Source organism: Xiphias gladius, chromosome 10 (genome assembly GCF_016859285.1).
Source record: "Xiphias gladius isolate SHS-SW01 ecotype Sanya breed wild chromosome 10, ASM1685928v1, whole genome shotgun sequence".
Lineage (NCBI taxonomy): Eukaryota > Metazoa > Chordata > Actinopteri > Istiophoriformes > Xiphiidae > Xiphias > Xiphias gladius.
Window position 1 is genome coordinate 13336902 of NC_053409.1, and position 20584 is coordinate 13357485.

Here is a 20584-nt window from a genome sequence, read left to right on the forward strand (position 1 = left end):
CATTCAAATATAGTCTCATTGTGACCCAAGAGTCAAGTTAAATTTGTCACTACAGCACACACACGCACGCAGACACGCACATTCTAAACTCCTACAACTAGAGGTGTGTCTGTGCCACAATTCATTGGCTTGTATTTATAGCTCATAAAGTCTCCCATACAAAGTGTTATCCCCTCCAACTCAGCTGTGGAGTCATTCACATTCTCATCTTCACCAACCTGAAGTTGTCTAATGAATGTGAACTCGACAGTAAGGTGGCTGAGGAGATGTTATACATCAAGGTACATTTATTTTTCTTATTCTTGTAAGTAAATACATACTGTAAGTGCAAATAGTTAAAGAGTCCAGGGTCTAAAGAACTACAGAGTATAGTTGAACATAGTACAAAGTTGGACAGTTATTCAAACAAGCTAAATATCACCAGATACTCCTTGTCTTCATAGTAGTTGTACAACAGTACCTAAAACATGAGCGTGTGTATTGTTCCTTATGGTTATACAAAAGCAAAAACCCTACAATTACCACATCTAAGACGCATACTGTTAAATTATTTTGTGCTTGGAAACACCAAAAGGAAATTATTTATGATATTTATATATATTGACACATACTGAGAGAAGCCCGAACTGCTGACTCGGAAACATGAAGCAGTATTTAACATCGGCAGCAGAGCACATCTGTGGGCATTTAGCTTTTTTGTGCCAAACCGTACAGTTTGTGGTAAGCACTGCAAAGCAAAAATGTAGCGTGATTTAAAAACTGCACAAAAGATATCAAATATTATTTACCCAAGGCTCGACTTCATGCACTTTATAATAAGCAACACAAAAAAGTCAGTCAGTTTGTTTTTTTGTTTTTGTTTTTGAGTTGTGTACTAGTCTACCTAGAAACAGGATTATGTAGGTGTGACTGTGTGTGTTAGTGTTTAGACTGCTATAGACAGGGTGAAAAGGCTTCTCCAGTGGATGCTTTTAGAGAACACCAAGATGACATAGCACTACGCCCCACAGATGACGACCAGGCTCTTCAACAGTGAGCGAGCTGCCTGACTCTGAGCTGGACTGGACTGTCAGCTTCACGGTGAGACAGACAGGTTTACTCCTCCTTCCTCTTGGCCCCGGGAATCTTCGCCTGGATCCTGTGCAGAAAAAACAAGCTTTAATACCATGTGTCCAACAAGATATTTACTCTAGACTAAGTTGTGCTTATTCTGCTTCATGTTTAAAGAGCAAAGCACCTGCCCCTTTTTTTACTCTCTCTTTTTATGGGAGTCCACAAAACCACCAAGTCAGGTTTTACTAAAATTGGCAAAAGTCACAGTGGTCAGTCCAAAAACTGCAGGCAGATATTTTGGCATAAACTGACCCTTCAGACACTTACTATATAGACAGAGCCAGTGAATATAAACAAGTCCGTTTCAGTCAGTTAAGCAGATCAGTTTCTGGTCTATTCCTCCAAAGCAGATCTCTGACTCTTGACAATGTGCAACATGTTAACATCTGCAGCCTTTTTATTTATCTTTTTGGCTGTGATGTGAATGAAGGTGGCACAAAGGTGGATTCATACAGTATGAACACTAATTTTCAGCAACGCCCTGCTACACTCCTTTCCAGTTATAGGCAAACACCTGGAGGCTGCCCAGTACAACCTCAGTCTTGCCTACAAGTCACTGAGTAGCTCCACCAGAGCTTTAAGGGTTAATTGCTGTGAACAAATGCACCTCAGCAGCACTAACAAGGGAGAAGCAAGTGCTTCCACGTTAAGATGCAGAGACACTCAGATTATGGTCACAACTGTTCGGTAAAAAGTCCCACTGGGTTTCCATGCTCGAACTGCTCTTGCTTGGCTTTATGCTCAAAATTGGTGCTTGCAGCTACAGTTGTTCACATAGATAAAGTGAACTTTGATCAAAAACTCTGAGGATAAAATGACGAACACTCACTTCCCCACCACAGAGTTGACCTGGGTCCGTATTAGTCCCACATACTGATCAATCTGTGCCTGAAAAAGAAAAGAAAATGACAGGTGTAAATACTGGACAACAGCTTCCAAAGCAGGGTCGACTTTAGAAATCATGAAGCTCAAATCCCTACCTGATGTTTCTCATAGACCACAGGCATGGTGAACATGGAGACCACAGCTGTAGAGGCACGGGGAGAGTAATGTTAAAGTATTCTGACCGACAGTGGGAATATGTTCAAACAGGAACACATTTGTGTCGGCAAGGCCCCCAACCATAGCACTTATCTTAGGTAAACTGGAAAAGTAAACAGATACTGTATGGCAGTGAAGTAAACGCGTCAAGTAATTAAATGTGGTTTTGGCGCAGTGACAAGGACTTGCTGTTATTCTAATTCATGACACATCATATAACAGAGATCTCTTATGTGTATTGTGTCCATCAAGTCTTCGAAAAGGCTGAAATGCTGGAGTGTGTGTGAGTCAGCAGCGGTGTTAAGAAGTTTGTTGTAGATAAAAAAAAAAAAAGTAGTGGAGTCGGGATGACCTCACCTAGGATGAGCAGTGTCAGGCCGTTGAAGAGAGCGCCCACATAGGTCAGCAGCCACATCAGAACAGCAAACTGGAACACACACACGAGACATGATATGTTTTTTCTAACGAACCAGTTTTTGAGCTAGTATATTCATGTATTATCAGATTGGTTTGGTTTGTTTTGAAGGTATGAAAGCGTGAGGCAAACCTTTAAGGAGTCGACCAGATCTTGCACGAGGAACAGCCTGCGGAGCTCCTTCATACAGGTGTTGGTGTACAGCAGGATTTTGTCGGCATATTTACTAATCTGGTCCTGGGATAGAGCGATTTCCATCTCCAGGTAGGCTCTGGTAACACATAACACAAACAGAAAAGACTGATATACATGCAGGCCTTTGAATGAAATCCATACAGCAGTCTCATTCATCAACCGTCTGTTTCACTCACTTGAAAGGATGTCCCTCATCTGTCTTCTGCACAGCTTGCAGTACAGACTTGTAGATCCTGAAGCTGATGGTGGCAGAGAGGGCTGCCAGGGCTAAGTAGGCTCCGACACTGACCACACTGAACTGGGTCAGGGAGAAGAGGAGCAGAAGCACGCTGCTGAACACGGCCCCAGACTGCTTCACATTCCTCCAGTAGAGCAGGTCAATCGCTGAGGGGGAGGAAGGACAGAACAGGGACAAACAGGGTTAGGACCCGCAGCCAGCAGTACCTGGCCTCTCACTCTCTAACATGTAGGCCTGGGCTTCCGTGGCGGTATCCTTTTCAAAGTGGATTAGACTGCTGCTGTGGGCTGCACACCACACATTTGGGTCAAATAACTGGAAGCTGTTCACAACCCAACGTCCTCAGAGAGTTCCGGTTGGCACGCGATCCTTTTTTAACCCAGCTTCCTAACGTAGCTTTTCATTAAGTTAGATGGAGCTGCGGATCTGTAAGGTGCAGTGAAGGTGTCCAAGTGACGATTCGCCGTTTTGTTCGCTTTCTTTACCCCCATATACAGAGCGAACTTTGCAGAAGATAATAGCTGACTCTCACTTGTCGAGCAAGTCCCACAGTCATTCCGAGGCTTCATATTTACATCTGACGTGTGCTTAGCATCTGCAGCACCTGGTCTGGTCTCATACGTCTACAAACATACATACAAACAGGTGCATTACACTGAGGGTACACCTGAACTGAATTAATGATTGACCTATAACTTTGTGAATGCAGCAGCAGAAATAGAAGCCCTATCAGCAGTTCACAGATAAGAGTTCAATGTGACCTGGCCAGACAAGAAGCTCTGTGGTCAGTGATGGAGGATGACGATGCTTCAATGCAGTATCCCATTAATGCAGTGAAACAGCATAATTCCTCTGAAGTGCCTCACTCACTCAGGAACAAACAGTTGGAATATACAACACCAAGATGCCCGCAGGCACTCGTACATCTTGCTGCATCATTTTTCTTCTATTCTACCATTTCTTGTCTTTTTTGGGTGGTGGGGCCTGTAATTCAAAGCCACTAGCTAAAATGAAAGAGAAGAGATAACTGAGGATTAGCCCAGTGTACCATTACGACTCCAGTGCCCGACATGGTCCTCCTCTGGCAGTCGTCTGTGTCAGCTGGAAACATAGGCCTGTTTCCATGAGAACTGTCGGTTGCTTGTTTCACCTCTGCTGAACCAGCTGCCTACCCCACCGCCACCGCAGCTCCACTAGGGTTTACCATTCATCTGTTGGTGCCGACACCTTGAAATCCTTCATGTCATTTAGCGAGGCGAGCAGAACTGATGCGTTAATGTAAAGTGTTGTGCCCGGTAAAAAGAGAGAATCGCTGCTATGGTCTCTTGGGTGACTTACTCTTCCTCTCTGAGCTGTCCGCCTGCCTGCCTGCCTGCCTGCCTGCCTGCCTGCCTGCCTGCTCTAATTTTAGCCATGGAGCCGTGAGCAGCATAGTGATGACGGCCATCTTTACTCTCCACTAAAAGGCATCTGTGGATGCCAAAAAGGCAGGCTAAACCTGGGTGGCGAACGAAGAGTCATTGTGACTAAGTGAATCTCTACTACCTACACACTTACTGTTCCTATACTGCAATATAAAACGTGTGTAATCTGTTTTCTCTTATCAGCAACCAGTTGTGACTTACAGTGCCTATCTGCCCCCAACACTATCAAATCAAAGGTTACTCATTCAGAAACCATGGAAACAGGATCCATGTGCCCTAGGTTCTGTACCTGTACCACTCCCCACAGAAGCCATTGTTCCTGCCACTACTGACAAACTGTCCATGTGGCTACTGATTTCAGTGGAGATGCTCACAGACACACACACACACACACACACACACACACACACACACACACACACACACACACAGACAGGCACAGGTAGCACATACAGCAGCTGTAACAACACACAGACGCACCAACAACAGACAGCTCTGCTAGAGAGAGACGGGTGTTGACCGGCAACAGCGACTGTGCCTTGTGATGTGCTGCACAGACTGCACGCAGACTGAAAAGCTTTAGCTAGTGCAGTAGAAGCGTGTACTGACCTGCGGCTCCCATGGCTGAACAGGGAAAGAGGCAGCTGCTTTATCCACGGACAAAAGGAGAGCACTGAAGGGGGAGTCCCCCCTGCACAGGAGAGGAGGGGCCACGGCCACCCCAGCAAATCAACGTCCGCCTGAGCAGGGGGGGGGCGAACGGAGAGGAGGATGGAAGAGGGAGGGAGGGAGGGGTGGACGTCTGTGGGGTGTGTTTGCCAAAGAACCACATTGCAATCCAACGCACACACATACAAACACACTCTCTCTCCCTTTCTCTCTCTCTCTGTTAGCCTCTTTATGCTCTGGCTTTTAAGCGTAGCCCCGCTGACACATGACAAAGACTGCCAAGCAGCCACTTAAATAAAAGTCATTGTATCAAAATGGAAGACGAAACCAGTGTCCTTCTTTTGTCTAAGGATTTTATCATATGACTCCAGTAGCTACAGACGAAAGGACTAGTATAAAATTGAATGCTTTAGAAAAATAAAAACAAAAAAAAAACACAGAGACTGTAGCCATATTCTACTGCTCCATTAAAATGCTTCGGTGGCATTGATCTGCCGAGCACCTGCCTGATGCAGTTACCATAGTTACCGTGCTCCATTTTCTCCCCGCCACTCGCTGAGAGATGGAGAGAGGGAGGAAGGGAGGGGCCGAAACAGGAAGAGGGAGGGTGAAGAGCGTTCCTTTGGGAACAGAGAGAGATTCATTTGCTCCGAATCTGGGGAATCAGCGACACATAATGTGTCTCTACACACATGAAGACAGCCACTCCCTTTATTGTGGAGCACAAAAGGACAATGGCAGGTTAAACACAAGGCCTGTTAGTTACCAAGTCTGTGTCATCAAAAAAAAAAAAGGGTGTATAAGGTTCTTACAAACAATTACTGATAGTGTTACATTACAAGCTTAGATTGTGCCAAATTTGAGTCTGATTTCTGACTTTTTAAAACAATTGAGCTGCTAATTTGTTTAAACTATATGACATTTCGGTTGTCTACATTTAATTAAAACCTTGCCCTAATATTCATGATAAGGTATGCACCAAACATAGAAAATCCAGTAAGTTCTGACAGTAGCAAAAACTCAGGCCTTTTCAGGCCTCAGCCCATGCACTATACTGAACACGAGATGTTGAGTCAGAGTCCAAATGCCGCCTGCTGAATCCTGTTTGGTTTTTTTGAGTCTTTCCTCCAATATTCAGCACCCCCCCCCGAGTGAAAAATCAGAGCAAATGATTAACACCAGTGACAATAATATGATTCCCCCTCCCCCTTTTCTGTAGTGAAACTAGTTTAGCCTGACCTCATTAAATCACTGAAGACATCCTTGTGGCCTCGAACAAGCCATCAGCCAGAGTGAGCAAACATGCAAAGGGACTTCTGCAACAGTCTTTCACAGCTGAGATTCAAGGACTCGGACTGCAGTGTCTGAAACTTGGACTTGTGCATTATATCTTCTGGGTGTGTCGTGATAGATATGAATGTCTAATTTCATATTTTTGACAGGATGGTATGAGTTACAGCAGATATTGATGCATGAATATTTGCTAGATTTGCTAAACAGATATCTCAACTAATAACAAAAAATGAACAGCAGCAAATTGGGCTATTTGCAAAAACACTTTAAACCAAAACAACAGTAAAAGTTCCAGCTGTCCACCATTCGAACATCCGTGGTACATTTCCAATGCTCAATTCTCTTCATTGAACTCATTTGAATAGCTCTATGCATGCATCAATAAATCTAGCAGTGAGTAAATCATACTATGTTATGTCAAAAAATCTAAACTATTCCTCTCTTTCTGAAATATCCCGAAGTTTGTTTGTCAAAGACAAACTTCTGCCACATAACAATTAAATAGTCATTTGAAACGGCAATAAAATTGGAGTCTTAAGTCCGAGTTGTATACACTTCTAAATATGCAACACAACACAGCAGTTTTTCCAGTGTCCATGCATTTAATAAACTACCAAATAAAACGTAGTAAGACTGGTTCTGTAGCTGCCATACAGTATTTAAGCAGAAAAATGTCTGTTCTTCATCTAATTATCTGCATGGTTTTTTATGACACTTAATATATATTTTTATGACATATAACTTTACTGGACTGATAAACACAGTAGAGAGTATATGTCTGACCAATCGCATGCATTAGAAAACCTACTTGCTACTATGTGTCATTGAGTCCTGTACATGTCCCACATGCATGACTCAGTTTTATATATGTCTGCATCACTGTTGATAATTCCTGAGTAGTTCAGTGGCAGTGAGTCAGTACTCTGCATGTGCAATGCGAATGACTAAACAAAAATGCCTATAGCTTCAAGGTCATGTACTGGCTTTCAAGAGCAGAAAATGAATCTGTTCAGTTTCATCCTTTGTGCTGTGCTGACTGTCTCAGCATAATCTGATGCCTTCATAATGGTGTGGACAGATCCCATCAGATGGGCTGTCATGTTTCACAGTCTCACACACTAATTTAGGCCAAATTATATGGATAATGACTCAGTAGAATAATGATAAATACCGGTTTGTCATCGAGGTGTTTTTACAAAGCTGTACATCCACAATCAGTGACTGTTACGGTCTCTGTCGGGATACTATAAATGAACCGTTCTATTTCATTTCTACTGCTTAGACAAACCTAAAAAAATGGCAGATAATAAACCACAACCAGTGTGGCGGAAGGCGCGCCATTTTCTCTCTTGGCCCCCTTCTACGAGCCCGCCATGCTATGGAAACAGACAGACGGAGGACACTCTTCTCTGGCCCACTCTGCAAGGTGCCATGGCAGCCGAGGAGATGGGGCTGATGTAATCAGGATGGGTGTGCCCTGGTTACCATGGAGACAGTCTGTCAGTGCCGTCCGGATGCTCCGACTGCCTCATTACACAAAAACAGAGCATACGCCATATAAAACCGGCTCCGTTGCACGGCTGCAAAGTGGGGAGGGTGATAACAATGACACGCCTTAGTCCACAACACTGGCGTTATTAACATGCACCCTAAACAGATGGCTCACAGCAGGCTGGTGCGTATAAACTTATTTTCCAAAGCAGCCACCGGTGTCTCTCACCTTCTCTCTTTATTTTTTATTTTTTCAGACACACACACACATGCAGCGGAAAGGATCTGTCCTCAGGGCGTGTCCGTTTGAAAGGAGCGCAGGTAAACAGCGCAGTTTGATTCTCCTACACTTGACAAATAGAATTAGATGACAAATGTACACATGAAAAAGCGCACATCGCACACATTCAGGACGGCACACCTATAGATTCAGGAATATTTAACCTACATGCAGAGATAACAGTCCATCTCTCACAGCCACAAAACACAGACAATTGATGAGCAACATCAACACAGTAAACGCATCAGTACCCTGGCCCTTCCAGCTGCTCCAGGAGCTTTCCTTCTTGGTCACGTCTGCAGTGGCCTGCATGCTGGTGATCACTTATGTCCCTGCTCTCTCTCCTTTCTCTTAATAGGTCTCCGTCTTCTTCTTTGTCTCCCTCTTCAGTAGCACCGACTCACTCACTCATCCCAGAAAGGCATGAATGGTCGAAAAGGATTGCGGGAGAGAGGCTGAGATGACAGAGAGGGAGGAAGGGAGGGAGGGAGGAAAGGTTTCCAAGGTGCTGCCGGCGCGCAGAGCACACAGACTGATGCTGTGGAGCAGTGCTGGATAGAAGAGAAGGAGCAGGGAAAGTGCGTATGTGTATGTCTGTGTGCGTGTGTGCTGGGGGAGGGGGGGAGGGGGGTCAAATTGTAAACACCACACCACAGTTGCTGCTGCAGCAAACCACCCATGCAATGATTAAGAGCCTAGGGGCGATAAGAGGGTGGGTGGTAATCGTCGGAGGCAACGCTTTTTTTCTTGAAAGGGAAGGTACAATAACTTTCACAAAAAAAGGCCTAACAGAGCCTCAGAACAAACTAGTAACAGTGGGGGTACAGGTGGTGGGAGGACTATCCCACATATACTGTGATGAGACACCAAAGCAGGTGGATGCACTGTCATCTACTTTCTAGCGTGCCGAGCTGGCTTCCCTCGTAGCTCGTTCATTTTTTCAGTGTTGTAAACAGAACCATATTTATGTTGGGGGTTATTTTCAATACATGCTACAAACAAGCGTAACCCGAACAGAATATCAGCATTTTTAGTCTGGTGTCATGCTGCACACCACACAGGATTCGAGAGCTATGTTCTCCGAAGGCTGAATATGGCTTCACTTGACACCATGTTGCTAAGGAAAAATAGGGCAAACATCCAGCGCCGTTGTTCTCTATTTGCACAGAACAATACTTAATGTTGTAGCCAGGGATTCAAATGGCTGTTTCCACTATGATTATTGATACATGAAGAGGCAAAGTGCTTGTACTTTAATAATTCATAACAAAAGACACTGTGCACTACAGCTCAATGCTCCTTGTTTAGTGTCGTCAAAATGTGTTTGTGCTTTATGATTTCCTCCCTAGGATATATTTTTTTATGCAAATGGGGCTGTAGAAAGACTGGGGACTGAAAAGGCATGAAGGATGCTTACAAGCTAACTGCAAAAGAAACAGCACAGTCACTGTGGTGTCAGCACTGAGCAGAAAACAATTCCTTTATAGTTTGGGGCTAACGTCATTTTCAATCCTATCAAAGCATTAGTCTCGTCATCTCAGTCCTCCCCCCCGCGGACTGCCGCACCTCACACCTTCTGCTCACTGCAGACTTGACGGGGCCTCAATGCCAGTACCAACCAAGAGGAAAGAAAAAACTGATTTCTCTAAACCAGACTGAACATACTCCCCCATCACTGTTGCTATGGGAACTGGTGGGTAAGTGCACTGACTGATGAAAACAATATCTGCTAGTCTTCAAAGGAGCAGCAATGACAAAGGTGCACTGCGGCCTCTAGTGGTGGAGAAAAAACACCCATGACCTGCTTATTAGCATTTCGAGAACCTTCTTGTGCTCAGAGTAAACAAAACAATAGGAGCATTTTCAATTGGTATTAAACCATGTCAGTTTGTAAAGCTATACATTTTACATATATAACTGTGTATCTGACTGGATAGTTGCATTCTGTTCAACCAGGGTGCATCAGTAGCACACAGTAGGTTTTGGGCAACGTACGCATCTCTCTCTGAAGGCCACAGAGGAACTGATGTGAGCAACAACATTCATTTGGGTGTAATTTCTTTAGCACTGGATTTTTATAAAATTTAAGAAGTCGCCTTCAAAGCCCCTAAGTGGGAGTGTGCCCCAGTTTTAACATCATAAGATTATGTAAACCCACTGTTTACAAGGACAGAGAGAACCGCCAATAGAAGTTAAAATACCCGTGCCGACATCAAATGCTTAGCTCAGAGAGCATGAACTCCTTCTTACTGGGACTGGCTTGTCTGTCTGATCGAATCACAGAATGTTAAACAGTGATGTAAGACACCAGATGCTGTCTAGATGCTGAAAGAGCTTTATTATCCTCAATATTTGCAATTTTAAATTTTATATTTGCAAGTTTGTGCCGTCTCCCTTCTCAAGACAGGTTCAATCGTCAAGCATTGCATTAAAAGTGAACCAATGCATCCTCACTCCACTTTTTTCTCAAACATACCACCAGGGGGAAGCAGACCTCAAGAAAGCACAACACAGGCACTTCCCACCCACTCTTGGCACAGAGGCACATAATCAGCAGCGGAACATCCCATCTTTGTCAGCAATGCTTTTTACTTTCCCAGCCTTGTCAACAAAACAATGCAACAGCACACCATGCAGGTAGCTACCAGGAGGAAAACAAACACAATTAGTGCTTTAGTAATTTGATTAGCAATATGCTGTCAGTGATCTCTGAACTTCTTTTATCCGTAAATATGATGGTGAAGGTTTTGAACACAAATGCACATGCATGATCTCTTTCACTTGGACATGAAGACACATCAGCAGACACAACACTACCTGTTCCACAAGCTGACCGCACGGTTTCTGGAAAGCCATTCCTCATGATAGTGGTTTATAAACTGAGGTGAAACCACTGCAACAATTAACAGATTACAGACAGGTTTTTTTGTGAAATCCTGATACTTCCACAAAGATGCAGTAACAATAATTATTCTTATATTTTTGTGCAGAAGGGAACTACTGTCCTACGTATCTTGAAAACACCAAGTTCAGGGTAAAAGAGAAAGACGAGACTTATAGGACTAACCTTTTTGTTTGCTAAAGCCTTCCAGCAACATCGATGCAGCAGGTTTTCCTAGGTCTCCTTTGCCCTCATTGGTGTCCTTGTGCATGTCGTCCTGATGGGGTTTCTCCAATCTCAACTCTGGGGGCACAGTGGCAGTGGGGGGCTTGGGCTTGCTGGAGCGATCCTCCTCTGTTTTCACTGGGGTCTTGACCTTTTCTGTGATCAGGGACTCTGCTGGCACCGCCTCAGCCATACTGTGGGGCGGGACAACGCTGGGAACCAGGGTAGAGGGAGGGCTGACTCCCTGCTTGGGGCCACTGAAGCCCTGCTCTCTCTTTGGGCTCTCCTCTGATGCAGACTCAATGAAGAGATCACTGTCAAGCTCTGCTTCTCTCTCCTCCCTCAGAATGCTGTAGGCTGTGGGTAGAGCATGGTTGCCAGCCAAGCCGAAACCACCCTTGGCAACTGGGGGATTTTCAAAGGGGTTGTTAGGCTGGCTGAAAGTGCCCTTGCTTTTAGGCGGCTGGGCAAATAGGTCGCTACTGGCCTTGGGAGGCTCCTCAGACACCAGCTCAATCTCTGAGTCTCCAGACTCTGCGCTGCTGCCATCATGCTCACTGCTGCCGGCCTTTGTGGCTGGACTGCTTTTGGAAACTGTGGGCTTCACTGAATCAGCCTTGAACATGTCATGAGAAGTGAATTCTTTTTCTGCTCACAAAGAAATGCAGGGAAAAGTGAGCGTTAGAGTCTTCATTCACATTACAAATCCAGACATACAGTATCTGCACATATAACTTAAAGCTAGACTTTGTGACTTTTGAAAGAAGAAATAACACAATCTTCTTCTTACAAAAGAAATTTGACATCATAAGCTGTAAAAAGCATTCTTGCTTATTTCAGTACACTCAGGGGTTTTCCTGCTGCAACCAGGACTTCTTACCTTACTTCCTTTATGACCTGTCATTCCTGAGGATTTTATACATATTGCCTGCTCCTGTATCTGACCACGTGACAGGTGACTGTGTGTGTGTGTGTGTGTGTGTGTGTGTGTGTGTGTGTGTGTGTGTGTGTGTGTGTGTGTGTGTGTGTGTGTGCTGTGCCTACGTGTTGGTGAAGCATTGGGAGTCGAAGCAGGGCTGTCGTCCTCTGGCTCCGATAGCGTCACAGTGGGAACCCCCTGCAAGCCCACACTGAGGATGTTTTCACGCTCAGACACACTGACTGGAGGGGGATGTTGCTGTGGCTCGGCATTGGCAGCTGGAGGCTGGGACTCAGTCAAGGTGATCTTCACTGGGCTGGCTGTTTGCGGGGTGTCACCCAGGTTTCGGTAGGAACGGTAGTCTGACAGCTCTTCATCAGAGGGCTCCTCCACGTAGGGGAAAGAGTGCGAGCCCAGTGCTGGACCTAGGTTCTCCTCTTCCTCCTCATCCTCCTCATCTCTTCCAGGGTTCTTGTCCATGTAGCTTCCCAGCAAGTCATGACTAGCCGAGCTTGTGTCCACCAGGCTGTGCAGAGCCCCCTGGTGCTGATCATGGTGCTCATCCCCGCGGCTGATGTCCATGTAGTTGTAGGATTCTGTCTTATCTGAGCCCAGCAAAGATTTTGGCATGTCATCAACCAGGTCAGAAGTCATCTTGGTGCTGGAGCTGAAGCTGTAGGTGTCGCTGGAGAAGTGTTCCACGGCAGAGGAGCCAGTGGAGGGCTTCAAGTCTTCTGACAGATAGGAGGCTTCCTGGCCCGATGTGAAGCTCTGATTGGACAGCAGGGAAGTGTACACATCACCGTCATCATTCATAAGCTTCGGGAACAGGCCAGACATGGGGTCATCTACAAAGACCGACAGAGAGAGAAAGATGTGAAACCCAAGGAAGAATGGCAGGACTCTCTGTGTCACAGAGTCAAATCAAATCAGCCTGTGCCTGAGCAGCTTGATTAATGAAAACATCCAGTTAAAGAAGGCTATGCTTAAGCTAGTGCCGCTGCCAGGAAGAGGGGCTGTGGCACTGTGAGAGCAGCACAGTCAGACTGAGTGCACGGCTGTGCAGATCAGCGAGGCAGCAGTAACAGAGGGTACTTGTACCCGGTGTGGGACAAAGGGGGATTGTTCAGACCCTAAAAACCACAGTGCCACAACCAGTCTGTTCTAAATCAAGCAGGCAAGGGGCAGCCTGTAGTCACATCTCTGCTCTGTAATCACTAATCCTGCATTTCCCCTGACAAATTACACCAATGAGAACAAAACACGTCATACACAAATACGTAACTTATGAAGAATATACTTTAAAATTTAAATGGTTTAAGTTCAGCTAGGCTTGGCTGACAAAACTGTTCAATGATAAATGTATAAAATAAATATTATAAAACACTGCATGCTAAGGACATGCTGATATTCAACACACACAAAATTAAAATAATATTTACAGCCATAGATGCAGTTGCACGTTTAATGGTGTTTTAAATCTAGGAATTAAAATTGGACAGATAGTGTTGGTGCTTAGCTGTGTGTGAGCTTGCGTGCTCTGCTGTGACATATCACTAAACATCTCCCAGAATAATTTGTTACTGTGCAGCAGCGAAACATTAAAGACGCTCATAGTACTTATGACTTGCAAAACAGGAAGAACAGACATAATAGGAATGTTATTTTAAACCATCGGGTCAGAAGTCAAAGTCAAGTGAGGCAATCAGATTTGTTAACTTTACGTCCAACTCCCAATCAAAGTCTTTCAACTCCACCAACAAATGCACACTGCCATAAACAACCCTTACCGTAGAACCCACATACAAAAACACAGGCCATAAGGGATCGGATGTTAATATTTTTGTTGTGCTGTGTACAAGTCAGAGTTTACACTTCCACAAACTGAGCTCCTCCTCCTGCTCTCTGGCCCTGCTACTCCCAGGGCAGCGGTGGTACTATAAATAGACTGGGTCCAGCTGCTGGGCTGGATGAGGGGGGAAGATTCAAAATAGCATTGTTAGGGTTAGCTCTGGAGGATGCAGACTGACTGACAGAAGACACAACAGGTCAGGAAGTCCTGTCCCTCCCTTCCCTTCCCCTAAGAGGTCCCACCAACCTTTCCATCTGCTGTCCTTCCTACTGCTGCACCCTCAGTCATTAACAATACATCATACCGCAGTAAAATGGCATAAATGCTACACACCCATGCTGGGACACAGGAGGAGGGGTGACATGACATTGTGGAAAAGCAAAACACGCCGAGAGGCTCTTGAGCTTCAGGTTATTTGATATGTAATAGACTAAAATGTCTTCTGAGCTGCCCATGGATCCAAGCAGTATGCAAAATGGACGGGCACAGCTGTTGATCCAAACTCAGTTCAGTGACATAAATGCCCTTGATGTACTGCTAAAGCGAACCGATGTATAATCCTCTTAGTGTACTACCATCAGCCATCACCCCGGCAACACCATCATAATCCAACACTCACTGATTCACCCTACAAATACCTACTGTGCAGATGTGGGAAGCACTCAGAGCCACTACAAACCGTGAAGAGGGTTGACCTATGGCAGCACACCCCCCCTCTCTTTATAAACCCATTCTACGTAACAACACAGATAAACTCACCAGCAGATGCATAAGGCATCTGCAACTATTAAGAGGCTGGATGCTTGTCTTCAACAGCCAGGAGGGAAGCCGCTTTGAGCAAATACTTGACAAAGTTGGTGTTTTGAATCTGCTGATGATGGCGTTGCACCCAGATGCTAAGAAGAAAAGAAAAAAAGAAAAAAAAAAGAAAAAACCCATGAGGCTGAAACAAATGCTTTGCTGCGCTCGGATGCGATTGGACGTGACAACAGAGGAATTCTCCGCTCACACTGTAACCGCACAACATAATCATGTCCCTGAACTATGGTGGAGTTAAATAAATAAGTCCTGGTGGATATGCTGCAAAGGAGCAGTCCTTTTGTTTTCCTCTGTCCAGCCAGTGCAGCTCTGAAACTAATGCAGCCTGACAATCTGTGCTATGCCAAGGCATGGGCTCCTAATTACCAGGCTATGGACAAAAACCTGTGAGCACAGACAATATCAAAAGTGCAGGAGTTGCAAAATGAATATATTACCACTTTGAAACTAAGGGTTTACTGAGCTACATGTTGTTTCTCAGTGCACTGCAGGGTTTTCCCCCTTGACGACACTTACTGCAGTTATTCAATGTGGAATGAAATGAATAAACTAATGTGAATTTTGAAAGGATTTTAAAATTGTTTGAGGTGACGGAAAGAGAAATTTCACAGAATTTTTCTCACAAACAGCTATGTTTGCTAATCTCAAGAACATCATGTTGTCTCACTTTTTGCAGACGAGATGTTGCTGGATCCGCAGCCCGTTACAATAACAAGCTGTACTGACTTTCAAAGGAACAGTCTCTTTCGAACAGTGTTGTCCAAGAACGGGCCGTCATTCATCCCCGTTCTATTTCTGCTGTACTTCTTTAACATCTGTGAATCTACAGCACTGTAACGATTCCATTACTCCATCCATGACCCTCTCAACTGTGGTGTTACGTTTCAGGAGTACTCTTTCACTCAATGACCTTGTGGAAACCAATCAATCAAGATGCTTACTGTGCTCTTCTTTCACAGCCATCTGTGCCTATGACCTCAAATAATATGCTGTAGCTTTATTATTTTAGGAATAAACCTTTTTGACTAAAAGCCACTTTTTGATGTGGAAGTTGAAATAAATTTATTGCATACATTTATATATTTGCAATATATAGTCATCCCCAAGTATGCAATATACAGTAATATATGAAAATCACATTCTGAGTTATTAAATTGACACAAATAATAAAACTAATTTCATGAATAACCTTTAGTATTTGCTTTTTATTATTAATCTGTACGACAGAACTGAATCACAGACTCCACTGGGCGGTGGTATAATATTAAATTCCATTATTAAGTACCTTACTTATTTTTCCCAGTTTAACTGAAGACCCACTCCAAGTCTTAATGGTCTCTGTCTTTAAAAGCTTTAGTTATGACGTTTATGTTCATCATGTATTGATTACAATATTCTTAGTTCAACAAATCCCACTTTATTGTCAGTAAAGAAGAAGAAAATGGAGAGCACAAAGACGGTCTATACTGAGAGCTGGGGTACAACAAAACTACTAGCAGGGGTCGATAGGAGAACAGCTGTGCTGAGGGATTCAACTGCTCTGAGCTGCATTGATCCAAGACAATGAGGACATACAATTACTGTAAGAACTGCCAGTGTATCCACCATTCTTTAAAAATCACTGAAGGCCACACAGGACAAATGTTGTTGTTCCAGCAGCTTTTGTCAAAGATAAATCAATCCAGAGACAGTTTAAATAAAAGCTAATCTGTCCCCATTCAGATTCTGAAGCCGTAGTATGTACAGTACCTGTCTTCCACTCTATCGACCCTATTTTTACTGCTTGGATAGAGCTTTATGGATAAATGGAGAGGATATGGGAGGATCTAGGCTGTGTGTCTGCAAGCTGTCTGCTTTGGGTCAAAGGTGTCAATTTACTGTGACTTTGTATTGGCGTTTCACTTTCATCGCACAGACAGAATTTGGGATTAAAGAGTACAGATGCTGGCAGGAAGGCAGGCATGCATAGGCTACAATAACCTACACACAAAAAATGTGGATGGAGTACACTGTTTGTAAGTGCCTTTGCTGATAGTGGCTCTAATCCCAGGAGCAGTTTTTCAATACTCTGTTTAGGGATTACTCCATACCCACAGGCTAGAGAGCTGGACCGAGGCAGTAAGTAAAATCGTGAACATATCATCATATTTCACATGCAGGTTTTTAGTTGTTTTTAAGGTAAACACAGGGGATCAAAGTACATGTGAAATTATAATTTAATGATCTAATTATAGCAGTAATATGTTGTTATTGTCCCCAGCAGTGGAGCCTTTTGAGCTCATCTTTTATCTTTTATCCCTTAGCATAAACTAAGTAGTCCTGAAGACAGATGAAGATCAATGAGATTATAAACCTGGCAGGTAGCACATAAGATGAGCATTTAGGCCCAAAAAATTCTGGAGAGCAGACACATTAGTTTATTTTGTCCACACTTTAAGCATTATTTCAATGTGTAAAGTGCTGGAGAACACATTTTTAACCACAACTAGGAGCTGCTCTGCTGACCACTGACATCTAAGTGCCTTTGTCGGAGGAAGATACTGAACTAAAAGTATCTTGGAATGAAAGGACAGTTCTTTGTATTTCCAGTTTTTGCCTGAGAGTCTGGCCATTTGAACTATCGGCCTTCTCATCACAGCCTCGCCTCTCTCGCCATTAAGCTGCCCCTCCTCCTCCTCTTCCTAAGCTGTATTATCATGCATCTTTAACATCCAGTCTGAAAAGACCTAGCACTGCTTGGCCCCCTGGGAACAGGAGCAGAGCCTTCATCAGCTAAAGGCACAAACGCACTGTGCTGGCTTATGCAGTCCGGCAGAGTCGACTTAAGTGCTTTCTCTATCTGAAAGATATGGAAAAGCCAGAAGTATGCCGTCTCATCTTTGTCACTGATGATATGCTGAAATGGAGAAAGACTCGAGTCTAATCCACCTATCAGGCGCTGGACTGTGGGAGAACGTTTCTCATGACTGATGCACATTGTCAGGGCATGATAATGCACTATGAGGAGTTGTAAAGAGCTTGTTCGGGAAAAAAAACGATGTCAAAATGCGGTGTTACTGTTTGTGTACAGTATGCACTTAGTTGTTTTCATCTGTGCCGGAAAGCATCGGAGGGTTACTAGACACATCATCTGCTAAAAACAAACTCGAGTGTGGGGTTTAACAAACAAAAAGGTTAGTCCTATAGGTCACATCAGACCTGGTCATGATGCAGCAATAACTTCCACAACTTTCTTTCTCATGCTTTCTGAAACCCTCACAGGATGGGAACGTCTACTGTACCATACTGTCTGTGATTTGAGGCTAAGGTTCTGCCCTGTGGTAATTTAATACAGCTGAAATAAGCATTATCGGGGTCCTGTGGGTAGATCACTGTTGTGAGCAAGATTTAGGACAGGCACGGATCGATTACTTAGAGAGGCAATTCTAGACATCTTGAGGGGACATTGTTTCACTGTTCGTACTGTCCAAAGGCCAAACTTAGTTTTTGGCCTAAGTAAAACAAAACAAAAAAGTTCCAAAGCTTTTAATATTATTTTATAATTATCCATCAGCAAGTGTGTCACAGAGGGGGTTACTGGGAGTGAATGTGTTTGACAAAGATCAGAACAGACTATAACGTGTCTGGTCAAGAGGAAAATGTCCACTCCGCCCTGATAGATGTGATGAGATCTGCACTGTTCCCAACAAGAATATAAATGACAGAGTGATTTATTTCACCGGTGTGGACACGGCTCAGCGGGAGCCACAGCAATAAGAGACAGCTATTCTTTCCTCTTTTAGGAATCAAAGCTTAGTTTGTATGTGTGCCTGTCTGTCTGTGTGCACCTACACAAGTCTGAGCTTGTCTGGCACACTATTATAAAAGTAGGCCGTGTGCTTTGTTTACTTTTTCTAAATAGTGCAGTCAAACACTGACTAACCAGTTCATCATTTCACATATGTTTTACACTCAGTCTGCTTGAAGAGGATAATATTTAGCTTTCATTGTTTATGTAAATTTTGCAATGGCTTTCCTCCCCTTTGCAACACTTTTAGTTATGGATGATTAAGTTCTGCTTTCATTCCTAATTCTGTGTCTCAAAGGATAGATATACAAAAAAGTGTTTCGGAAAAGCAGTTGCCAGCGAAATGAGAAAGGCCTGAGCAGCAAAGAGAGGAAACTAGGAGGCCTTTTTTTTTTTTTTTTTTTTAAACATTATCTCATGAATTTTTCAGTGAATTCGTGAATGAAAGTGCAGGGCTCTAGTTTTGCTCGCCAAGCGAATAGTGAGTTGTGTTTCTTCAGGATTAAAAATAGCAGCACGAGCCAAGCTATGCTGAGAAGGGAGATGGATTTATAACTGAGGTCTGCAAAGATGTTCCCACAAAAACACCGCCTCCAGCATCCAATAATATAAAAATATAATCCGCAATACCTCAACAAGGATGCAGGAATCCTACATCATGCGTGCTATTTCTCACTTCAGGACTCATAAAATCTTTTGTCTCTATTGATAAAATGTAGGATTAAGTAATTTTTTTATCCAGACACTGTGGGAGCTGGTACAGCAGTTATGCAAGTGAACGTTAATAGGGCATTGAAAGTTCAACAGGCTATTTATTACGGCATGCTGCATCGCATCTGAACCATCCCTTCTGACCCCAATCCCATCAACCAAAGAACTGTGTGGACGAGTGGGGAAAACAGGGGATCATATTTGATGTTTCATTAAAAGGCTAAAGCGCGAACCAAGTCTGAGTGAATTTTGTTTGAAGATGTCTAACATTATTCCCTTCAGCATCGTTGCTGTGACAGCCGATTTACTGTCGTCCTATGGAAGGTACTCGCCCGCATCTCTGTTTTTGTGTTTCCCAACCCAGAAGTTTTAACTCAGCTGACAGACAGGTCGTCTGCTGTTACGCCAAATCTGTGACAAATGGACGCGGCCGCTTCTCTCTGGCCGTATTTACACCTAAAATGCCGGCGTGGCCTTGTGAATAGCTGGAAATGCTACTCTGGCTGAAATACAATAAATTGTCAAAAAATAAGACTGAACTACCATAAGTGCCCGCCTTACCTGTAGATGCAGTTTCCATAGCAACGGGAGGCCTTTTCCCGTAGTCCTGAAAAGGATGAGATTGTTGATCCAGGTCGTCCGCCGCCTCGCCGCCCCCTCTCGGCTTCAAATCTTCACGTAGCTCGTCGAACCGGGTCGGTGTGTTGTCAAACAGGCCGTTCCTCCCATAGTCATCCCCAAACCACTTCCCTTCCGAGCCTAGCTCCTCGCCGGGCTGAGCAGACATGCCTTTTCCCTGTTGTCGGACAAAAGATATACTAGCGGCTAAGCCTCTTCTTCTCCTCCTCCGCCGTATACCGGGGCTGGACTGCAAACGAGCGGCAGGCACCGTTTGCGCTGGGAATGGCGACGGGGACAAACGCACGGCGATGCAGCTCCGGGCTGGCGTCCGTCAACCGAGCCTGGGGTTTTGTGGACGCCACTGGTGGTGAGGCGGTGCGGCCGGTCGGGAGCAGGAGGAGAGGAGCGGGCTTGATTGTTTTAGTTCACTGCTCCGACGGTGACGTCATGGTGTCCGTTGGCACTTTATTTGGGGCAGAGTCAAATATGACTGGCATTTTTTTTCCTTTTTTTTTTTTTTTTTTTTTAAATTTTATTTCCAGCGTGCAATTGAATACAATTGTCTGACATTGAAGCAGTGAATGACGGCAAAAGGAAGCTTGGTGGGGTG

At 44.2% G+C, this 20584-nt stretch overlaps 1 protein-coding gene across 6 annotated transcripts; it reads right to left on the reverse strand.

Moving 5' to 3' along the window:
• Nucleotides 1-17: 17 nt before the first annotated feature.
• On the reverse strand, nucleotides 18-20399 carry rtn1a (reticulon 1a). 6 transcript variants are annotated; one of them, XM_040136687.1, is made up of 9 exons: nucleotides 19915-20399; nucleotides 12310-13032; nucleotides 11227-11913; nucleotides 2941-3148; nucleotides 2702-2840; nucleotides 2512-2581; nucleotides 2094-2140; nucleotides 1943-2001; nucleotides 18-1138 (listed from the first exon to the last, which is right to left on the reverse strand). In XM_040136687.1, the coding sequence occupies exons 1-9, from the start codon at nucleotides 20138-20140 to the stop codon at nucleotides 1096-1098; spliced, it is 2202 nt and encodes a 733-aa protein (XP_039992621.1). In that variant the 5' UTR covers nucleotides 20141-20399; the 3' UTR covers nucleotides 18-1095. The 6 variants fall into 6 exon arrangements, with proteins under 6 accessions (XP_039992621.1, XP_039992624.1, XP_039992623.1 ...); XM_040136690.1 differs by lacking the exons at nucleotides 11227-11913; nucleotides 12310-13032; nucleotides 19915-20399 and adding an exon at nucleotides 10977-11054; XM_040136689.1 differs by lacking the exons at nucleotides 11227-11913; nucleotides 12310-13032; nucleotides 19915-20399 and adding an exon at nucleotides 8411-8685.
• Nucleotides 20400-20584: the final 185 nt, after the last annotated feature.

What these genes read in the sequence shown, in the direction of transcription:
- rtn1a (XM_040136687.1), bottom strand. Translation starts at nt 20,140, where the DNA reads ATGTCTGCTCAGCCCGGCGAGGAGCTAGGCTCGGAAGGGAAGTGGTTT. An exon ending in AGGCTTTAGCAAACAAAAAG is followed by an intron (nt 3,149 to 11,226) that starts GTTAGTCCTATA and finishes CCTCCCCCTCAG; the next exon opens with CGATTGACCTGCTCTACTGG. An exon ending in ATCTGGTCGACTCCTTAAAG is followed by an intron (nt 2,582 to 2,701) that starts GTTTGCCTCACG and finishes TGTGTGTTCCAG; the next exon opens with TTTGCTGTTCTGATGTGGCT.